The sequence below is a fragment of the Anomalospiza imberbis genome, chromosome 5, assembly GCF_031753505.1.
Source record: "Anomalospiza imberbis isolate Cuckoo-Finch-1a 21T00152 chromosome 5, ASM3175350v1, whole genome shotgun sequence".
NCBI classification, from domain to species: Eukaryota; Metazoa; Chordata; class Aves; order Passeriformes; family Viduidae; genus Anomalospiza; species Anomalospiza imberbis.
The window spans coordinates 19,598,794-19,621,472 of NC_089685.1; the positions used below are offsets into that span (position 1 = coordinate 19,598,794).

General features: G+C 41.2%; 1 protein-coding gene across 2 annotated transcripts in view; it reads right to left on the reverse strand.

Annotated features, from left to right (window-relative positions):
* MAPK12 (mitogen-activated protein kinase 12) overlaps window positions 1–16,739 on the reverse strand; it is a 33,286-nt gene extending 16,547 nt beyond the window's left edge. Inside the window, exons 1-4 of one of the 2 annotated variants that reach the window (XM_068189810.1) lie at window positions 16,474–16,739; window positions 15,599–15,728; window positions 5,931–5,989; window positions 4,497–4,608 (exon numbers count right to left, since the gene is read on the reverse strand). In XM_068189810.1, the coding sequence (XP_068045911.1) occupies window positions 4,497–4,608; window positions 5,931–5,989; window positions 15,599–15,728; window positions 16,474–16,589 (417 nt within the window). In that variant the 5' untranslated portion in view covers window positions 16,590–16,739. The remainder of the gene's footprint in view (window positions 1–4,496; window positions 4,609–5,930; window positions 5,990–15,598; window positions 15,729–16,473) is intronic. The other variant, XM_068189809.1, reaches the window with a different exon arrangement.
* Between the last annotated feature and the right edge of the window lie 5,940 nt (window positions 16,740–22,679).

The following is a 22,679-nucleotide window of genomic DNA, read 5'->3' on the forward strand; positions in this document are numbered from 1 at the left end:
AATATTTTCAGCTAGGTGTGTACTTCTGGCTGAAATGGTTCAATGAGAATCCAAAATTTAATGGAACAGTATACAGTAAAGACTGTTCTCCAGAGTTTTCTGTGTAATAAGAAATGACAAAACAGTCTAATAGCTAAATAATATTTTATCTCCTGCTGGTAATTTTGAGGTAAGTACAGTTTTACTCTCAAAATCATGGGGTAAGAAACTATTCAGGTAAACCACTTCTTACAGAAGATCTATCACAGTTGGTAGCTGGTTGCCATGTAACTGCTTTTATTTTTATGTCCCTCCCATAGGAGACAGTCCTTCATGAACCCTTTCAGCATGTGTTCTTTACACAGGACGCAGTCCTTCAGGAGTGGACTGCTTCAGTGTGGGTCCCCCAAGGACCACAGGTCTAGCCACAAAACCTGCCAGGGCCTGCTCGAGCACTGGCTCTCTACGGGCCGCAGCCTCATTTAGGCCACATACCTGGGCCCCAGCATGGGGTCCTCCATGGCTGCTGTGTGGATATCTGCTCTGTCGTGGTCCTCCACGGGTTGCAGAGGAGCAACCTGAGCCACCATGGTCTTCACGGCCTGCAGGGAAATCTCTACACCAGCACCTCCTGAGCACCTGGAGCATCTTCTCCCCCCTCTACCCTCACTGACCCTGGTGCCTGCAGGGCTGCTTCACATTTTCTCCCTCCCCTCTTACAGCTGCTGCCAACATTTTTTACCCCTCCTTAAATGTATTACCACAGACGTGCCATGAATATTGCTGATGAGCTCAGCTTTAGCCAGCAGCAGGTGTGCTTTGCAGCTGGCTGGAACTTTGTTCAACATGGAGGCACTTCCTGGTGTCTTCTCACAGCAGCCACCCCTGCAGCCTTCATTAACAAGCAAACCTTGCCACAAACCTGCCCAATATATCCTCTAAATTCCTGCTGTTTTCTTCCCATGTATGTCAACCACACACAGTTGCTCCATTTGTCTTCCATATTTACCGATCCAACAGACTTCAGTGTCAACCTTTGGGGCCACAAGTTCTGCTGTCAGCCTCTGTTATATAGTGTATGTCACTAAGACCAAAATATGTTTCTAAGCCATTTCACCTCAAATTAATTATTCATCCTCTCCACTACACTCAACCTAAGCTAATTCTTTACAGTTCACATATTGCTTGCCTGTAAAGTCAGCACAAATGTTGTTTTTCATCCCTGGTGGATAACATACCTCTCCCAGAAACCTGCTTCCCAGACAGTTACCTGCAACTTAAACAGACCACTCCACTTACACAGTCCTCAAGACAACACTTATTAGGACACGGCTTTGTGACTAGGGAACTAATTGCAAAACTGAAATTGTAAACCCACATTCAGAATCCAGATTAGAGGTGAATTTCCTCCAATTTAAATAAAACCAATTTCTCCAAAACTGGCTTTAGTTTACCTGACCTTAGTTCCTGCATTTTTAAAATGGGAATTGTAGCACTTAAATGCACAGCTGTAGAACACAAAAGATAATTACTTAGCACATGTAAAAGGCTATATGAGCAAAAATCTACTAAAATAAGAACACAAAATCCAGGGTAGGGTCAAAGAGAAATCAATAATGCAGGACTCAACAAGAAAATGTATTTATTATGTTTTGTGATGGGAGTAAAACAATCTACTTGCCCTTCTGTATCTGTTAAGTGCTGAGGGACAACAGAATCAAGTTTATGCTGTTCCTGATGTTCTAGTCCAGGCACAGCATGCTGTCTTGCTATTGAATTATTTTTAATAGTGTTTGGCAATGCAAATATAGATCTGGATGAATATGCATGCTGATGGAAGTGCCAGATATTCCTGTATCAAAATCAGGTCTGTATTTCCATGGCACAAGCACACCCCTACACTGACTTCACGTATCTGTACAAGCACAGAGGAAATTTCTGCCCACACATTGTGTGTTTACAGGACTGTAAAACCAAAACTGTACAGTGCCAGCATCAGCCAAGGAATGACACTCAATTTAAGACAGTGCCATTCCATAGCTTCCTTGTGTGTCTCCAGAACAACAAAGAGAACTGCAGGAGAGCCTGGATAAAGCCTGCAGATCTAGGTCAAGGTTTTTCTTCTCTTGGAATTGTGTCACCAAAAGAAAAAAGTAATATACCCAAAAAGTAAACACAGTAATTAATTTAAGAACTGTAGTACTAATATAGACCAAGAATCATTTTTACATCACATTAAAATAGGTTATAGATAAAAACAGGGAGCTTAAGGAATATCTTCTTTTTGTGTTGTAAGACCATGAACTTCAATATACACAGTCCAGTTTTTAAAAGACAAACAGCAGAAAAAAGGACTAGCAAAAATAAACAGTATTTAGCAAAAGATGAGGAAGAAAAACATGCGAAGTATATGATAGCTAATACATTTAGAATCATTCTTGTCAGAGTCAGTAAAATTCAAGATTATGTTTTTAAGTTATTTGGTATAGCTGTAAGCTCTGCAGTCCACAGAAATACAATATCTAAGAGATAAAACAGAGATGAATATAAACATTATTTCTAAGAAGGAATGGAGGATTAACATCCAGGCTTACTATGTGAAAAGAAGAAGAAAATCACAAACAAGACCAACTACTAACTTACACATGGCATTTGGTTATACTTTTTATTTAAGAAAATATCTCAAAATCATTATTCTTTCCAAGACTTACTGGAAGAGCTACAAGATGAAGCTTTCCTACACAGTTCAAAACTAGACAAATCCGCATGGTCCGTTACAGTCTTCTATGAATGTTTTCCTAATTTCACTGTGCAAAACATCAGCACACAATAAACAGACACTAGTTAAGTCAAGATCAAGCAAAGGTGACGGGAGGCAAGAACTCCTAGGGAACCCAAAACATAAAAAAGCATACATGATGGAAGCAGAGTCAGGTCACCCTGCAGGAATGTGGACATACTGCTCAAGTGTGCAGAGATGGAATTTGGAAAGGTAAAGCCCTCTTGTCCTAAATCTGCTAAGAGACACAAAGGTCAATATGAAGGGCTTCTACAGGCAAACTGGGAGCAAAAACAAAACTAGGGAAAACACAGGTAATTGCACCAGGGGCATGAAAAAGCCAAGGTACTCAATGCCTTCTTTTCATTCATCTTGGTAATATTTGCCGTATGATAGGTTCCTGAAACTGCTGGAAAAGTCTGGAGCAAGGAAGATTTAACCTTCAATGGAGGAGGATAAGGAATATCTGAACAAACACAAATTTAACATTTAAACAAACAGCCTGATGGGATGCACTCATGAATTCTACGAGAAGTTGGCCAGTGTCATCAGGAGTCCACTTAATAGTATGTGAAAGGTCATGGTGATCAGGAGATGTCCCTTATGATTGCAGGAAAGCAAATATTGCTCACGTCTTCAAACAGGTATTGGAGAAGAGGATCAAGGAAGGCCAGTCAGCCACATGCCACTCTCTGGGAATGTGATAAGCAAGTAATTCTGGAAACCATTTCCAAAAACTACAAGGACAAAGAACTGACTGGCAGTAGTCAACATGGATTTACAGAAGAAAATCACGCTTGATAGTCTGTTAGCCTTCTACGATAAGACAACTGGACTGGTGGATGACAGGAGGACAGACAGTGTTGTTTACCTTGTCTCTTGCAAGGCTTCTGAAACTCTCATAACACCCTGAGAGACAGTGGAAATAGGAGTTAGATTAATGGACAGTGACTGGGCTGCCAAGATCAAAGCTGACTGAACTGCCTTGATCAAACAGTTGTGGTCAGTGGCAGAAAGTCCAGCTGGAGGCCCATCACCAGCAGTGTCCCCCATAGGGTTAGTACTGAAGTCAGTTCTGTTTAACACTTTCATTACTGACCTGGATGATGGGACAGAGGGCTCCCTCATCAACTCAGCAAATGATGCAGAACTGACAGTAATGTTGACACACCAGATGACTGTGCTGCCATTTAGTGAGACCTCCACAGGCTAAGGAAATGGGCTGACAGGAATCCACCAAAGTTCAACAAAATCCTGGAAGGGAATAGTGCCATGTACCAGACAAGGCTGGAGATTGACCACCTTGGCAGAAAAGGACCTGTGCCCTTGCACCAAAGACAACCAAAAGCCTCATGCATTAGGCAGAGGATTGCCAGCATCTTGAAGATGATCCTTCCCCTTTTCTCAGCTCTGGTGAAACACACCTAGCTGTGGTCAACTGTGGGCTTCCCAGTTAAACAGAAACACTGAAGCAAAGCCAGTGAAGCTTAATGATGATGATTATGAGACTAGAGCATCTGATGTAAGACAAGAAACTGAGCGAGCCAGGATTTTTTAACTGTAAAAATATACTTTATATAATAAATTAATAGAATTGTTTTAATTTAATATATACTTTTTATTATACTAGGTGAGATAAATTTTATCCTGCTATTAAATTACAAGTACTTACAGTTCTCCATATCAGTTTACTAGGAAAAAAGACTGTGAAATAATAATAGTAGTAGAACTGGCAAACCTTTAAGCCTTTCAACATCTGATATACCAGGAACTGGATTCTATCTTCAGTTAATTTCTCATGCTTCATTATTTTACTCAAGTCTGTTCCCATAAATGGCATGACGAGGTAGCTTAAAACAAAACAAAAAAAGAGAAAGAAAACCCAACAGATTAACTTGATTAACTTTGTAATGAAAATTTAAACATAATTGTATGTTATAGTTCAATTACAATATTAAATTATAGATCATTCCATTTACCAAACAATTCCTTCACCATCCTCCTACCCTCCAAGGCTATCTGTTTTCATCTGATTGTCTTAAAGAGGTATTGCCCAGTTCTGTCATTGATTATGGAAATTTGCTAGTTATCAGAACTAGCTTAGAAAGAAACTAACCAAAAGCCTCATGATATTTCAAAGACAGCTACACAAATACATGCAAGGCAGATACAGGTACATGCAAGGCAATGTATCTCACAGTCATGATCACCTCATTGAAAAAACCTGGAAATTACCACCTCACTAGCAAAATCTGGAGGATGATTTTAGGGTCTCAATTACAACACAGTGCTTCAATGCTCATCAGGTATATGTGCATTCTACTATATATGCTGTGTAAAATGCTAGCACAATAGACAGTATTGACAACATTCCTTTTGGCTCAACAATCAATGTGAATACATGCTCCATGTTTTTTGTACTTCATTTTCTACATTTTTTCTGTCAGATAGCTTTCTTTGTTAACATATAAATACACAAGGTTGCTCAGGAAACATAGATATACTAGATGAAATCCAGAACAGTTCTACTAGCACAGGAAACCTACATTATGCCCAAAAGAATTTCTGGGCACTGTTTCTCTAGCAACTCTAATTCACCAGAATTGTAGCAGTAAACAAATAAAACAGCAGACATGTTAAACATCTTGTGTTTGATAAGCCACCAAAATGTCAGGGAGATGTGGTAGAAATAACCTGTATCAGGTGCTGTTTGGACCACTGACTGGGAAAACAATCAAAAGGCACAACAGACCACAATGCAGATAAACACAAAAAAATTCAGCAGCACCAGCACTTTTTAACTGATCCTCGAATTTGGATGAGATATGCCAACACAGTACGGGTAACTTTCAGCCTACTTGATTGGGTTAAGAATTGTCCTACCGTTTGAGCAACCTGGGCCTTAGGGTAAGAAATCAGTATTTGTAAGGTGGATTAGGGAATTCACTAAATTCACCATTTATTAAGGGCTGAAAGACAGGAAACTGGTTCTAATGACAATCTGAGAACTCCAGCTCACCAAGGTTGTATGTAAGAGTTATATTAAGATGAAATTCAAAAAAAATAGTCCATGAAGCAACAATTTTGAAATTCTCTATTTAAAAAGCAACAACCTTTCATCCTGCACAAGCAACAATGCTCTGCTCCAAAAAACAAACAAAATGAAACTTACAAGTCATTGAACTTCTCCAGTGTTACATCTGGTGTGAACACATCCAAAATTCCAATGACCTAAAAGAAAAAAAAAGAAAAAAAAATTAATCGATGATTTGACACAATAAAGCCTAATCACCTAATAAGTGAAAAAATATAATCCAAAATATATTGAGACATTAGCTATAGGCATAAACACAGCCGAAAGAATACCTAAAGTAGTGCCAGGATTTGTTAGGTGTTAGATTTTACAACTCAGATGGCAGTTTTACTCTGTGACAAAAAAAATATAAGTAGTACCTACTGGAACTAAAAATTCAGAGGCTAACCATTTAAGAGGAGACAGTATTTAATCACTTTAATTACTGACATGTTGAAAATAAACCAGAAAAATCAGTCTATAATATGAAGCATTGTAAGTGGTCTCCATCTAGCTGGGCCTGCTGCTTATCAATGAAGTGCACTTTAAACATCTTTTAATTTCAGTAACAGGGTAATTTAGGTACATAGAGTACAATAGCTTCTTGGAAGCACAAAGAAGAAAGCAGAATGAAACTGTTTTTATTCAGAAAAAAATAGCAAGAACTTCATATGATTTATTATGGCTTATACCTCAGGTTCGCCAGAGTTTTTTTTTGGTCAAACAAAAGCATTCTATCACTGAACAGAGAAATAATAATCTAGTAAAATGGATTTTCCATCACAGCTTTTCCTATTAGTATGGGTTTTGGAAGAACTATATAAACTGACCGGGTGCATTACACTAAATACCAATGCTTCTTTCAAGACCACTGAACACCAGAAAATTAAATACACAGAACTCAATGCTCAAAAGGAAGTAGCTGGAGTGATCTAAAGCCAGATTTTAGTTTAGATGCTGAATAATCCAGGCAGTGCCTAAATAACACAGGCTTTTAGAGCTGCTTATTTTCTACCTCTGCTGCTAATTCATGACCATTTCTGTCTGTTCAGAGGAAGACTCCCAAGCCTCAGAGTGCTCGTGGTGTTTCCCAGGTGCAGGCTGCTATGTCACAGAATCACAAAATATTCTGAGCTGGAAGGGACCCACACGGATCATCAAGTACAACCCTTATGTAAATGGCCTCTACGGGGATTGAACTCACAACTTTGCTGTTCTTAGCAACATGAGGCTGTGCAGGACTTTGCCAGAAGCAAGCTAAAAGACTAGTAAGCTTTATAACCTTGTTCAACGTTATCTTTGTGGCCATACAGACATTAGATCATACATCAAGAACTGTCATCCAAATCAGGTATCTTTAAAAAAAAAGTGAAAATAAAGAGAAGCATAAGCAGAAATGGAGGGGGGAAATACAAGGACACCTTCCTTTATTTAAAGCTTTAAATGCCCAACCACGATGAAATCCTTATTGCACATATTTTTAGTCTTCCCACATTAACGGCAGACTATTACAGTTAGACTGGATATTACCAAAATGTCAACATGATGAAGACAGAAAAACTAATAAAGATGAAGGCAGAAAATTAAAACTCCCTTTCTCTGTAGCCACATATATCTTTGAAAAAAGTCACTAATAGTATTTATATGAAACTGTTATATGAAACTAATTAAAGAAGAAAAACTACTATAAAACAATAATTAAACGCACAGAGGATGTGGTTATTATTTGAAGTATTACCTCTAGTGCTAACATTACAATAAGAATTTTCTCTTTTATGAGTTTTACATAAGGTTTTCCTTTTCTCTGTGGAGGAGAAGAGAGGAGGACAGGATTACAAAGACATACTTTGCAACAGTGCAGCATAATGCAGCTCTACAGGCATTTCCTAAGGCAGTATGTGTATGCAAACACATACACAGAGCATACACAGCCAGAAAAATTGTGTGCTCTCTTCAGATGTACATATATGAAGAAGGAAGTTAACATTTTAGCAGTTATCTTATTTAATATGCATCTTCCCTTATCAAGCCGCACTTTCTCAAAAGTCTTGCATGTTCTCCTTAAGCAGTTATTTCCATGCCCTCGTACACCTAAGCAAGAACCATAAGAAAATAAATCCCATCACATCTGAATGTAGCAGTGAAAGACACTGGGACACCACAATGAAAAGAAGGGACACAGCAGAGAATGAAATACCGTGGCTGCTCTATCACATGCATCACTGCACCAAGGCATTATCAGGCACGCCCTGTGATACACAGAAGCATGAAGAACATGTTTCCATGCAGAACATACCAGCCCCAAAACACACTAATGAAGTTCACTAACATTCTAATGCGTATCCATTCGAGTCCACAGAGTTCCTGGTACTTATTTAATGCTGCCTGATGTACATCACTGCTGAGGTAAGGCTGCAAACTTACAGAGAAAAACCTGTCATTGCTGCAAATCCTCTACAGCGAATGAAGCCACCAAGACCAATGCTCAGCTTCCAAAGAAGGGAATTTGAAATAATGAACCACAAAACTCTTTAAATATGCTAAGGATTTCACAATAGTTCTTCTCTTACAAACCAGGTTTTCTAAAAATCCTGAAATCCATGTTACTGTCTAAAGTCTTTATTTAATAGTTGTGGTTTGGGATTATTTTCCTGTACTGGAGCAGTCATTCATATTTCCATTCAGGCCAGAGATTTTTGCAGCTATATTAAGCACAAGGAAATATGGAATAAAATAAATCCTCTGAAGAAGATACAACTCCAGCCACTTGTTCAGAAAAAGGAAAACAAATGGACAAAGTGTAGTCACCCACCTCCTTTATAATATGATGGAAAATCCTGTTGCTGTTTGAAACCTCTAAATTAAAGACAGTATTTGTAAAGAACTTTATGATGTTCCAGCACTAAAGTAAGCCACCATAAACAGTCACAAGAAAAATTTATTTTTCCATAGTGTTGACTATATGAAATGTAATAAAGATATCTGTGAAACCTTCTATAAATATATTTTTGGTGTTAATCAGCACAATTACTGACACTATCAGAAATGGAAGCTCAGCTGAGGAATGAACCCAGTACACTCTGCAATGGCAATGAAAAGCATCTGTGGAAATCAGCAGCAGTGCTGCCTTTTCATAGTCTTATTTTTACCCTGACTAACCCTGCCAAGAGGCAATTTTTCAAATAAATAAGCCCACAAAGAATGCATCTACTGTACATTTGACTGAAAAATAACCTGGATTTCCTCAGCCTGCACTGAAGTACTTTAATAGCTTTTATCTCAAGGACAGGGTGTAATACTGCATCACTTCCATAGAACTACAGATTGGTTTGGGTTGCAAGGGACCTTTCAGGCTCATGTAGTTCTAAAACCCCTATCATGGGCAGGGATGCTTTCCATTAGACCAGGTTTCCCAAAGCCCCATTCAACCCAGCCTTGGACACTTCCAGGGATGAAGCATCCACATCTTCTTCGAACAACCTGTGCCAGTGTCTCATGACCCTCACAGTAAAGAATTTCTTCCTTATATCCAATCTAAATCTACCCCCTTTCAGTTTAAACTATTTTCCCTTATCCTGCCACTACACACAATTGTAAAAAGTTCCTCTCCAGCTCCCTTTCAGCCCTCTTTGCATACTGGAAGGCTGCTCTAAGGTCTTCTCCAGAGACCTCTCTTCTCCAGGCAGAACAACTCCAACCTTCCCAGCCTGTCTTCGTAAGAGAGATGCTCCATCTTCCTGAAGTGCAAACCCACAAAACTACCCATCTACTGGTCTAACTTGTTTTCCACAGGTATGCTTTCACCCCAATGCATTTACTCTGAAGCCAGTGGGGAATGGGTAGCAGCATTTCCAGCCTTTCTTAACCCTACTGTGTGCGTCCCCAGACCACACTCACCAATTTTACTATTGTTAACAAATAAATAACAGGTTCACATTGGTACAGTGATTTTCTGCCCTTCCCTTCTCAGCTGCCTTCTTTTCCAAACACTACTCCAACAGCAGAGCACAATGGTGAATAGCTCCTTACCTCTGCTCTCCCCTGTACTTTGATGTATTGGATTACTTCTATTCAAGGACTGACCCATTTCATTTCTGTAAAAGACAGTTTCTGATGTAAGCAGCAGTACATCAAAAAAAGACCTGAACCTAGTATAAATTAATAATGTAGGTTATGTGTCTCATTCAGTAAGTGCTGCTTTCTCTTGCAGATGTTATGCATGAAAACACAGTGAAATTGAGTGGCTTTAGCATTCAGGCTAAATATGCAAGTTACATTTCTTAAGAGAGCCTTGCTGAACTACGTATTATGTCACATTAAATTTTCTGCAGGATTAACTTCATGTTCCTGTGCTGTTCTCATCATGGGCACCTGCATCCTTTTATTACACTAAAAATTCTCAATCTTTAAAAATTTTTACTATTCATGCCAAGACTTGTACCACAGTCACTTCTTTTCCTCACAGAGATGAAGGATGCCTGCAAGACCTCCTTTTCTTTTCTCCTACCGATCAGTACACTGGCACTCACAAGCCATTACCCTTGAGCATCATCCTTCCTTCAAAAGATTTCTATGTAACACTGGACAGATTCAAATCCTGCAGACAGACTCATCTTCATCTCTAGATTGGATGGCAATCAAAAGAGAAAGTTTGGGTTCTAGTGCTGCATTTCTTATTTTCATTTCATGGAATAAACTCATCAGCCTGCTTTATCAGTACCCAAGGCTGGGTGTGAATAAATGGCTATCAGCTGAAGCCCAGCCTACATAAAGCACCTATTAGTCAAGTTAGGAAAATAGGCAGAAAGACAACAGATATCCCTATGCTGATTTATTGACTTCTGAGTACCAAAATAAAATCAATCCAGTGTCCTGTTAGTTGCCCAGATATGCTAACCTTTCTGCCTGCAGAAGGCAGACAAGAGTGTTTCTACCTTACAAATTTTTGACAGCAATGAACTGTCCAGTTATAACTGTGTTTTTGCTTTCATAAGGACCAATAAGGAGATTTGCCATTTCCAGACAGGAAATATATGCACTTTACTGGCATATATGTACCCAAAGAATGCGAGCTTTTAGCTGGTGCAATCCTGCAGGACTTGCTGCAGGAAACCTCTTCTAACACAGTAAGCACACTCTCATCCATTAAGGCATCACTCATCTACAATTCCCTTGTTGGTCTGATTTTGTACACTGCAGACACTGTTGCTTTCCACTGCTCATGTCAGGCTAGACAAACTGCAAAAGATGACAGATTTAAGATTTTTCTTAAGCAAGAACATAGTGTGACTAACTATTTTCTCTGGAACTGATTCCTTCCCTGGTTGACACTCTGTAGGTGAAAATAAAAAGCTCAACATTTTTTAAAAATAAAAAATAAAACAGAATTCAAAAGCAGCCAACCTAAAAGTGGATCATCCTCAGAAATATAATTGCAGACAGGCAGATAAGTTGGTGTCTACTGGATATCGAATTCCTTCCAAAGGGAGAAAAAAAGCTACATGCTTCTCATAATGCAAAACACACATTGGTCTTCAGATGTGGGAATACACCAGAGAATAATTTCTACCCTGAGCAATGAATGAGAGCATAATATAGAGTACCTTTAAACAAATACTGCAGTGGCCTCTTACATACAGAGTTTCCAGGAAGCGAAAACATCTGTAGAATATTAACTGACCCAAGAAATGTTTAATGGGCATTTGTCAGAAATTTTACGCCAGAAACACATTCAGACTTTAAGTGTTAGAACTGCGTCAGAATTCCCATGGGTGCCTATATGTACACATAGCTACATATATATGTACAAATACCACACTTTGATAAAATCCACACTTGGCTCTGACACAAGTCACCAGCATAAGCCATTACTCTTCTCTTCATCTCTCCAGTGCAATCCCCCCTTGCCCGCTATTCTGCACTCCTGCTTGAAAATTTCTCTTAACAAACTGGGGGTGAAGAGAGCACCAGGGCTGGACCACTGCAAACAACTGTGCACTTGTTTCAACAAAAGCAGTATCAAGGTATCACAATCCAAACGTGTAAGAAAATCAAAGTTATCTGCCAAAAGAAATGAAAGGTTCTGCACCTCCACTTACTAGTCTGGGTTTCACTCCGCATACACAGACATCTCCATTAACTGCAGAAGAATACACAAAAATAGAGCTATGCAAATGTTTGAGAGCTAAAGCCAGGGCCTAAGTTGGCACGCTGGCCATATTTTCACTGCTTTTGGTTTTAAGCAGAGCCATAATAGGTAAATTTTAAAGGTCCTCATTTCAAATGAACTCAAATGAACAGAACCATGGAACAGAAGCAGCACTACTGAAAAGTATTTCCTAAAGGTAAAAAGAGTGTTCCCCTGTACAAGATTCAGCAGAGGTAAAAGAAATAATCAAGAGCTGCTAAGGCTGTAATGGGATGAATACTACAAACTAGCACGATTAAATGAAGGAGAAAAACAACCCCAAAAAGAGCTTTCTTCATTCTGCCTTAGCTGTGTTTATTCCTCATTTCCATACACCAGCTATTTATACAGCTACAGAGTGATCCAGCAGCTTATCCCACTGGAAAAAACTTTTCTTTTTGGCAATGTCTTAGGAATTGATCTGTGTTATATTGCTTCTTTAGTAGTAGAAACAGCTTATGAAGTTTGGGAAACATCCCGTGCCCTCTCAAATTAAAAGGCCAATAAAAAAAAATATAAAACAAAAAAAAATACCAGAGCCATTAAAGAGTGATTTACCTCTCACAGACAAGTCTCATCCCCTTCACACACACCCTCTGTCCCTTGGCCCTCAACAATCCTTTGGATTTGTTTGCAAAGGGCTGATGAGAAGTCCCGTGTGATCAAGTCTGCATGGTTTACACAGGAACATTCCTCACTACATGGTCTATAAAGAAATACGCCTCACTACATTTACTTGAGAGACTTTATGGAGAGCAAAGGTCTAATGAAAGATGCTGCAACCAGCCACCTCCTCTTGAAAAAGCCTAATAGACAAGCAAATTGACCTGTGACTTAGCTTCCCTACAAAGTAAAATACAAATCCAATAAAATTCAGTAGAATTACTCCTGTATTTGTTTTTACAGGACTTCTGGTCATCCTACAACTGTTCTGCATAAAATAGATGAGCATATTCCTCAAAGGGGATATAATGGAGGTCGTCTAGGGTATTAAGCAGTAGTTTTCCTCCATTTTTCTTCACTGACATGCTAATGAATTATATCACTGAAACACAGGTTTAATGGTATCTTCTGCTATCTTAATGGAGGATCAGAGCTGCTATTTTTAACACAATGTGTCAGACCACTACAATTTCTTCCATCATTCTGAATACAGAATGAGGTTAAATAAACTGTGATAATGTATTGCTGCATGCTTAACACAAGAATTCCCTGAAAGCTATGAGGGGCAGAGATGGTCCATTGAGAGGTAATCATAGTCAAACAAAACATCACACTTCCCATAAAAGCCAACATCAAATTCCTCATGGTTACAGAAGTAATTTTGAAATGAAAAACAGGTAAGAATAGTGCATTGGATGCAATTTTAACTGTCATATAAACAGAAGAATGTCTTTCCAGTGAGGGTGGTGACACCCTGGAACAGGTTGCCCAGAGAAGTTGTGGATATCCCATCCCTGAAAGTGTTCAAGGTCAGACTGGATAGGGTTCTGAGCAACCTGGTTTAGTGAAAGATGTCCCTATCTACAGCAGAAGAGTTGGAATGAGATATTTCATATCCTTTTCAATGCAAGCCATTCTGTGGTTCTGTGTTTCTATGAAATACGCAAAAAGAAGCTCTTTGACAGAATGGTCATTGGTCAAAAGGGTTGGGCTGAAAATCATGATGAGAAGCAGTATTGCCATTCTGGTTTAATTTTGGATGGGCGGAGCAGCTAAAGGAGTACCCTTGAGATCAGCTCAGGAACTGAAAATCCTAAAAGGCATTGTTGCTGTTTCTAATTCACCATGGCCAACACGACTGACAAAAGGGAGTGAGGCCGGGATGGCAGATAGGAATTGTCTTGATGGCTGTACTGCCATGTCAGTCTCATCACAGATGGGCAGAACAGTCAGTTCCTGCCCCCAATGCCTGCAGGACCATTTATTCAGCCTTTGTTCTCTAATGAGTAGGTGATTTTAACAATTCACGTTAAAACCTTTCCTTAGTACATAAACCTCTTCTTTCTGTGGCCCAAAGTGTTTCCTAAGATTGTAAATCATTCCCTTCCTTCATACATACTGATTTGTAACTTGTACAGATTGTGCTCAGGTTCCCAGTGAGCATTTTCTTCTGGACTCTTTAATTACCAATTGAGCCCACAGTGGAGTTCTAGAGTATTATTCCGTAGGGCATTAACTGCACAAAACCTGCTAGGAGTGGAAAATGCTACCCAACAGATTATTCTGGGAAATGGAAGAAAAATAATCTCAAAATTCTGGACACAGTTAGGAGCTTGGCAACTGCGCAGGCTACTCTGCTCCCAAATGTTCAGTAAAGAAAATGCTGAGTGTATTAAAGCCCATACACAGAAGTTTCCTGCAAACATTAACTGTTAAACATATGCAGTAATGGTTATGAGACAGTTACTTTGAAGTAATCAGATAAAAAGATTTAGATTAAAACAAGTAGACAGTTTCTTAAGCCTACAGAAAGCTCTTGTGCCTTCTGGACTGTCAGGATAGCCCACAAATTATTCCTCAAACGAACCTAGTTGGTACTCACAATACTAGTATTATAATGTTAAATGGCAATGACTAGTTATTGTTACTACCATTTTCTCTCATCCTCGCTTTTGATCTCTCAGTTTTTGTGTAGGCAGTCTGAATGGAGGTATTCTCTAATCTTCCACATCAATTAACATTTTAAACTATGTTCTTATGCATAAATTTAACAACTCCCTCCAAATGATAAGGTTTTTTTTATCCTATATGCATTCTTCATGAACAGCACTTAAAAATACTATGGTAACCATCCAAGCCCACCCTGGGACTCTTCTCACCTGAAATCCATGCTTTGAGACTCTGTAACAACTGTTTTTGCACAAACTTCTTCTTTATTTTTTTCCTAAACTCCTAAGCAGTATTGGAACCATGAATCTTTCAATCACACTTTCAACATTTCTTTCTACAGCTGTTCTTTCACGCTACATGGGAATTATGTGCAGAGTTCTATTACCTATTCTCTGCTTCACAGTAAAGCAATTTCTTTAGTCATTTGTGGACTTTTCCCGTTTCCCATTAATATCAGCCTGAAAGGTTCAAATGCTTCATGAACGATAAAAAGGAGAAAATAAAAAGAAATAAAAAAGGAGAAAAATGCTAACCCCTCCTCAAAGACAGGCATGTGTGCATCTTCATGCAAGCTCAGGGGAACAAAAAAAATAAAACGGAAAAAAAAAGAAAAGAAGATGCTGGCACCTGAGACCCACAGACCTGTGCTCTGTATTCTCCTGCAACTCACGGGAACATAGTAATGGAGACTGTAATTTCTGGTCTTTAATCCCTCTCACTAGCACTGAGTAAATTGCACTGTGGTCCTAACCTTCCCCACCCAATTTTTCCTACGTGGAAATTAAGTGGTGTTTCCCACAGGATATTCTAGTTTGTGTGAACTGATGTTTGCAGGACAGGCAGACAAAAAAACAGGCTGAAAGAGTCCAGAATTCCATTCAGCTACACATCTGCCTTGTCCAAATATACATATTTTCTTTGATTTAGAGTGCCTAAACTGTGGTTTTGAGCTAATGACTCAACTCACGTTTTCATGCTTCATGTGTTTCAGGAGACGTAGCTCTCGGTAAGCTCGTTTGGCAAAGAGTTCAGACTGAAACGGGCGGTACAATTTCTTAATGGCCACTTTGGTACCACTTCTTCCATCGACGGCTGAGCTTTACGGGAAAAGAAAGAGTTCGGTGAGCAAGGACCGAAGCCAGTCGGCAAAGCCCAGCAAACGCGGCCAGCACCGGGCAGCGGCTGCGTCCAGCCCCATGCTGCCGGGCCCTGGGCCCGCAGCCGCCCGTGCTACAGGGGAGACCACGTCCTCAGCGCACCTCTGCCAGCGGCCATCTCATCTCGCTCGTCTAAAAGCCTGCAGGACACTGTGATGAAATATAGACAATTATCAAAAGCTTTAAAGAGGAACATCTGCGGAGCGGGGAAAAATCCCCAAACGAAAAATAGGACAAAAAAATCCCACTAAGCACACAAACCCACCACCAACGCAGAGCCAAACCGAGGGGCCCGCCTCAAGCGCTAAAACACCTCGGGCTTCAGGGACCCTGTCGCTCCGGGGTGCCGCGGGCCGGGCTCGGCAGCCGCGGGCAGCGCTCCCCGGGCAGGGCTGGGGCAGCGCCGGATCCGGGCTCTGCTCCCTCCAGGGACGGAGCACCCGCGGGTCGGCTCCCCCCGGCCGAACAGCCCGGCCCGGGGCGGCCAGGTGGACAGCGGGGCCGCCCCTCTGCACCCGCGGGGCCGGCGGCACCGGGCGGGGCCAGCCCGGATCCGGACAACAACCGGGAAAAGTTGGCAGGGAGCAACACGCCGGAGGGCCGGCCCCGGCAGCATCCCCCGGGCCGGGACAGAGGCCGCCGCCCCCGCCGCCCGCCTCCGGGCTGCCCCCGCAGCCCCGCTCACCACACGGCTCCGTAGGCGCCGGACCCCACCGGCTGCAGGTCCCGGTAGCGGTCCCGCACTTCCCAGAGGGTCTTGGTGATCTCCTGCCGGTAGAAGCCATTCTTGGGGGAGGACATGGCGCTGCCGACCCCCGCCGGCACGCGCCGACAAAGAGCCCGGGCCGGGGGAGCGGGAGCGGCCGGCGCCGCCGAGCCGGGCTGCGCCGAGGGGCCGGGCCTGAGCGAGCGGCGCCGCCCGCGCCCGCCCCGCCCAGCCCCGCCGCCGGCACCGCCCGCCGCCGCGGCTCACCCCGGGGACCGGCACCGGGATCCGCGCCGGCCCGGCAGCGCCCTGCCTCCCCTCCAGCCCGGCAGCCTGGGGCTGCGCTCCGCCGAGGCCGGGCCGCGAAGGGCGCGGTGTCCCGGCGGCGGCGGAGCGTGCCTGCACGGGGAGGCAGGTGCCGAGGCTCCCGCTGTCCGTGCGAGTCCTTGCAGTGCGGACCAAACCCCTCCCGGCCGTCTCTTCCCCGCCACGGGGCCCCCCTGGCGCGGGGTCCGTTGTGCGTTTGTGCTCAGGTTCCGGTGAGGTGCCATCGGCTGCTGCATCGAAGTGTTGAAAAGTACGAGAGGCTGCAGCTGGTAGAGCTGGGAGTCCAAAATTGAGCTTTTGGATGGCCTCTGCCCTGAGACGAACAGCTGGGGTCCCCAGATCATCCCAGGGTGAGACTACAAGTTACAACAATATTTCATGTAGTTAAATAAAAACCAGCCCACACTTGGTTCAGGTGCTCAGAGCAAATGGTCCTGAGCATGGATGAAGTGAACTGGAATGGAACTGTTGCAGTGGTGGCTTGAAATGATTGCAGTGCTGGAGTGTGGACAAGAGCAGCCTTCTCGGTAGCTCTATAGTAAATAGGTCTGGGCCAGCAACACGTGTAAGGCAAAGACCTGGTTTAAAATATGTTTTATGTTTCTCTGTGTGAATATGATTCAAATTCTTGTCCTTCAGGGTCTGGTAAAGCCTTTGTTTTGCTTGACTTCACCCCTGAGCAATGTTGCTGAGGTTAGATAATTTCAGATTTGCTGTCACTAGAATTCAATTTGTGGTTTAGCTCTAAAGGGGCAATCAGGACAAGTTTCATGGCCATTTTGGTAGTTGCCAGGGGCCCAGCCCTCTTGGTGCCTGACTACCAAATGTGGAAGAGCTGCCCTGCCCTCGCTCCTCCCGGGGTACAGGAAGAGCACAGCCTTCCAGCTGCCAAGTGTTCAGTGCTGCTCTCCGCTGACCTGTTCAAATCTCTGCATTAGTGAGAATGGACAGCAACCCTCTGACATTTAGCAGTTAACATGAGGCTTGTGAGAAGTGTTAGATCAATGGTAGATGTTTACTTTTAAAAATCCACTGCCCCAGGAGATTATTTTTTAATTTCTGACATCCCTTCTATGCTGTTTGCCGTTCAGATGTTGGCTGGTGTGATATGTGGTACAGGTAAGGTGAAGGATAAAGCAGCCTCCTGTCATTTTGAACTAGTCCATTAGTTAAATTACTTTTAATTACCATTATATATGTTTCTAATACAGAGAGGATTAGTTCTGCTTGTCATCCCTCACTTACTTTTCCTTTATCTAGTTGTGACAAAGTGATACTTTTTTACTGCTTGCTTTTTATCAAGGCAGAAATTAGGGGTTTTTTTGATACAGTAGATAAAAGTACTAACTTAGCATCAAGAGAAGTTCACTCTTGTGCAGAAGCTGAGAATATTACAGAGCAACTTTAAAAAAACATTTTAAATGGACAAAGTTAGCCACTTCTGGTTTTCCCATGTTTTTCCTTCAGTAAGTATTTAGGCATACTTTGCTGCAGATGGATGAAGTAACTGTGTAGGTCAAATATAAGACCAGCTTTCCCCACCAGGTCACACATACAGGAGATGAGCTGGTAAACTTACTGAAAAGACTACGAAATCAGCACTGTCGTAACAAGGGAAGCTTCGTCTAGTAAACCTTTCAAAATGTCTATGGAGGGAATGAGTCAAGAAACTTGGGTCCATCCACAGCTGGTAGATCTTTCAGCAGTGTCACAAACTGCATGAGTTTCTGCACCCTCCTAGGCTCAGCTGGATACATGGTGATGTGTTTTCCCAAAGACAGTTTGTTGCCAGGGGACTGATAGATGCTACAGCCATATCTTTTTCTGGGCAATGTGTGCTTGACAGGATGGATTAAAAAAAAGTGCTATCAGATGTTTCTGCTTCTGGCATACATTTATTGTGAAGATAATAGAAAAAAAGGAATCTTCTTCAGGCATTGTTAACAAAAAATAATAATAAATACATTAATGGTGAAAAAATTGCACTTTGCTAATGCTCATCCCATAAAGGGAAGATTTAAGACATATCAGAATGTGGTGGGGTTTTTTTTAAGAGCCAACTTTTGATGTGCTGGATGGTTGCCATCAGCTGCAAAGCATATGAGGTAGATGGGATGGGTGCAGTACTCTTTCTAATCCTGCTGGGAACTGAGAGCTCAATTTCCTTCCAGCCTGGAGGTGAAGCTTTGGTACGGGAGCAGAAGCTCTACAAGCAAGCAGTGAGAAATCTAACCATTTTCCTGAGAAATCCTACATTTATGAAGTCTGGTGAGAGAGTTTGATGGCAAAGCTGCTCACCACAAGCTGTCACTTGGAGATGACAAAATGGCACAGCCCTGTTTGTCAGGAGCTGAACTGTGGGTGAGCTGCTGGGCCCTGGGTGCAGGAGTGTGTCAGTGTGAGCAGGGAGAGGGGACTGACACTGATCTCCAGACCAGGCACTGCTAACGTGCAGGAAAGAGATCATACAAAGTCCTTTGAAGAATCAAACATCTTACCACCTTTCTGCCTGTTTATATGTCTGTCTTTCATATGATCATTTTATTCTTGATACACTAATTCACATATGAATAATTTGGCTGTGTAAAACATACCTTAAATGTCAGTAAACATAAAATCTTGCTGAATTGTCAAAAGCTGATTCCTAGAACATTATTATTTTTTAAGAAGCTTTCTATATGCCTACCTTCAAAAAATACTCTGTGCTTGTCTAGACCTGTTGCCATGGAGGAAGTAAGTTCATTCTATTTATTGCAACAGGAAGTAAAGCTTAAAAAATTGTAATTAAAAAAAAATCTCAGTTTTTATCAGAAAATACTGTTGTGCTTTTTTGTCCCCACCCTTCCCCAGTGGAGTCACTGCCAACTATTTTGCAACTTTTCTGATTTTGTCTCTCTGCCCAATGAGCGGGGTGTTTCAGTTCCAGTGCTTTTTTATTTAAAAAAATAATTCAAAGTATACATTACATTTTTTCAAGCGGTCATGTGAGAACTTAATAAGTAACTATGTACTACCCCACTGCTTGTTGGATGTTGGTGGAGGAAGAGAGGCCAGTTGTAGAGAGTACTAGACACCTATATATAAATCAACTACTTTTAATGTTCTCCTAACTTTTTCTCCTCAGAATCCACCAAAAGGTCCTCTCCTACAATAGACTGAAGGAGTTTAATTTTTAAACTATCACAGATTGTTGCAGTATGAGATGCTATAGTCTACAGAGCAAAAAAAAAAAAAAAAAAAACAAAAAAACCCCACCACCTCTTCAAGAATTTCCCAACCTCAATGCAAAAATCATATGAAAAGAGCATTTATGGATATCACTGATAGCTTTACTCATTTGTCACTGCATAGTTGTGTATATCTCCTGTTTAAACCACCCAAACCATCATGCCATTCTTTCCCCCATCTTACCTATCCTTCTCAATGCTGCCTTAGTTTTCTTTGTTTCCACCTCAACCTAATGAGACAGCTGGACAGGACAGGAGTACTGTATGTAATTTTTGCACAGAATGTAATTTAACTATAGGTTCTTGATTTGAGCAATCAGGCTTTAATATAAAAGAGGCATATATTATCTGTGTGCTAATCCACAGGATATTATTCTAAAAGGAACAAAGCATTGCTCAGTGGAGGGCACCAGTTATGGCAAATTTAGTGTATAGTTGTCTCAAAGCTGCAACTGTGATTCAGTATTTCTACTGTGTTCAGTATTACTTGTGATCAAACTAGAACCTAAAAGGACTGGCTAAAACCTCTGTGCTATGGTACATATCTTAATATGTGACAATAATTGGAGCTGGGGGACTATGGGAGGGCAAAATGAAACATTTGTATGTCTGCAAGATTGAAGCCTAATTGAAGAGTTTCGCTCATTATGTTGAAATTTCTGGTCTAATGGATTAAGTGTTAGATTGGCTGGAAGATCAGTGTTCACATAGAAAGCTCACAATATATTCCTTCCTTGTAGTGAAAACTTAGACCCTTTTAGGTGTATCAGTTCACTATTTTATTTTACATCAGAAAGAAGGGCAATGGCAGCAAAACTAATGTAGCTTTCTAAATCTCTTGGTACTAGTGCTTTAAAACCCCTTACCCAGACTCATAAATTAATGACACTTGGTACTCTCACTTGCGCTAGGTGCTAATTTTCTAAGAACCAGTGTTTGCATCCATAAGCACTAGCAGCAGTAGCAGCAATGTGTGAGAAAAAAACAGCTGCTCTTAAAGCAAATGGAAGTCTTGCTATTAATTCCTTCCTAAGGAGATTGATCTTGTCAAAGTTGAATCCCTTTCTGCTGCCAACAAAAGACATAGTTTACCCAATTTACAACGCAATTCTCTTTTCATGAGAGCTAAATCTTTAACACTGCTCATCTGTCAGGGATTCTTGGGCAAAGTCAGTAATTTACAGATGTAGCAAAGGATATTTAAGTAATTTGTGCTGGCAGCTCTGTACGGTACTTTTTGGACAGATTCATCTTTGATCAGGTCCCAAGAGTGGGGAAAGTGGAGGTCTGTTTTCTTGTTATGATCCAGGAGCACATGTGACAGGAAGAAAGGAAGGAAGTAACTTTTGTATTGACTGCTTCCCACCTCTGTCAAAGTTTCTTTTGCTGCCAACATTTTGTCCTTGAAAGGGTTGTTTCCCTCCTGACCCGTAGGGTGAGCTCTTTGTGTCAGATCCTGCAGCACAGGATTCTGACCCTCCTTCCCTCTTGCTTTCATCTGATATACCATATGAAAAAAAAACCCACCAAGAGCACAACCTAGAATTCTGCAACAATGCTGTCTAAGTAATGACTCTACCTATTAATAATGACATATTTATTTTCATATATCAGTATTGATTACTTAATTTCCTATTTTTCCCCCCCTCTATAAATTTTCAAACTTCTTACTAACCCTGCTATTTCAGACTCAAGTAGCCACTGTATCTTCAGGGTATGGCACATGATATCCTCTAAAACAGTGTTTTTCCTCTAAACTGTCGTTGGTTTTTCTTTCCATTGGTCCATTGTAGATTAAACTTTTTTTTATTCCTGTCTGCTTTGGCTGTGTCATATCAATTTCCTGTTGCTGGGTTTCAGTGCTGGTGAGGTAAAGAGCTTAAAAAATAAAGCTGCAGATTCTAAAAGTGTGGTGTATACTTAGACATGTCAAAAGACTGAGATGCATGCAAAAGATTTTCCTTTTGCAAGACCTTTTGCTGCCAGTGATGATAAAATTACTAGACTTGGGGTTGCACTCTGATTATAGAGTGAGATAATAAATTCTAGAAGTGATTTCAATTCACTAGGTGGACAGGTAACAAGCTCTTGTGACTGAAAGCTGAAATTAGATAAATTCAAATTAAAAGTAAATTGCTAACAATGTTGGTAATTGACCAGAGAAAGCCCTCGGACAGCTGTGTTCTCCCCACTGGAAACCTGAGCTGCCTCCTCCATGAGCAAAGCCCAGCCATGCTGCTCTGTGCTTTGCAGGTGGCCGGGGATGAGAGTACCCTAAATTAGTGTGGGCTAAAACCCACTCTGCTCTCTTCAAGCATAAATGCAATGTATAGGGCACCTACAGAGGCATGACTGCTACTGAAAGTAACAGTGGTGTCAGGAGATTAAACCCCCACTGTTTAAGCAGGAACCACTACAAGTTTTGCAAATAACATTTGGGCCATGTAATCAATGCCTTCATTAATGACATTTTTAGCAAATAATTTTTTATAAAAGCTTTATATTTACTTACTCTTTAAAATTTACTTTTAAGCCATCTGCCTCACCAAGCCTGACAAAGCCCTCACTCCTCTATATTTACCTCCATCTGCCTGTTTGAGTTGGTAGATAAATATTTTCTTCCATCTGTGT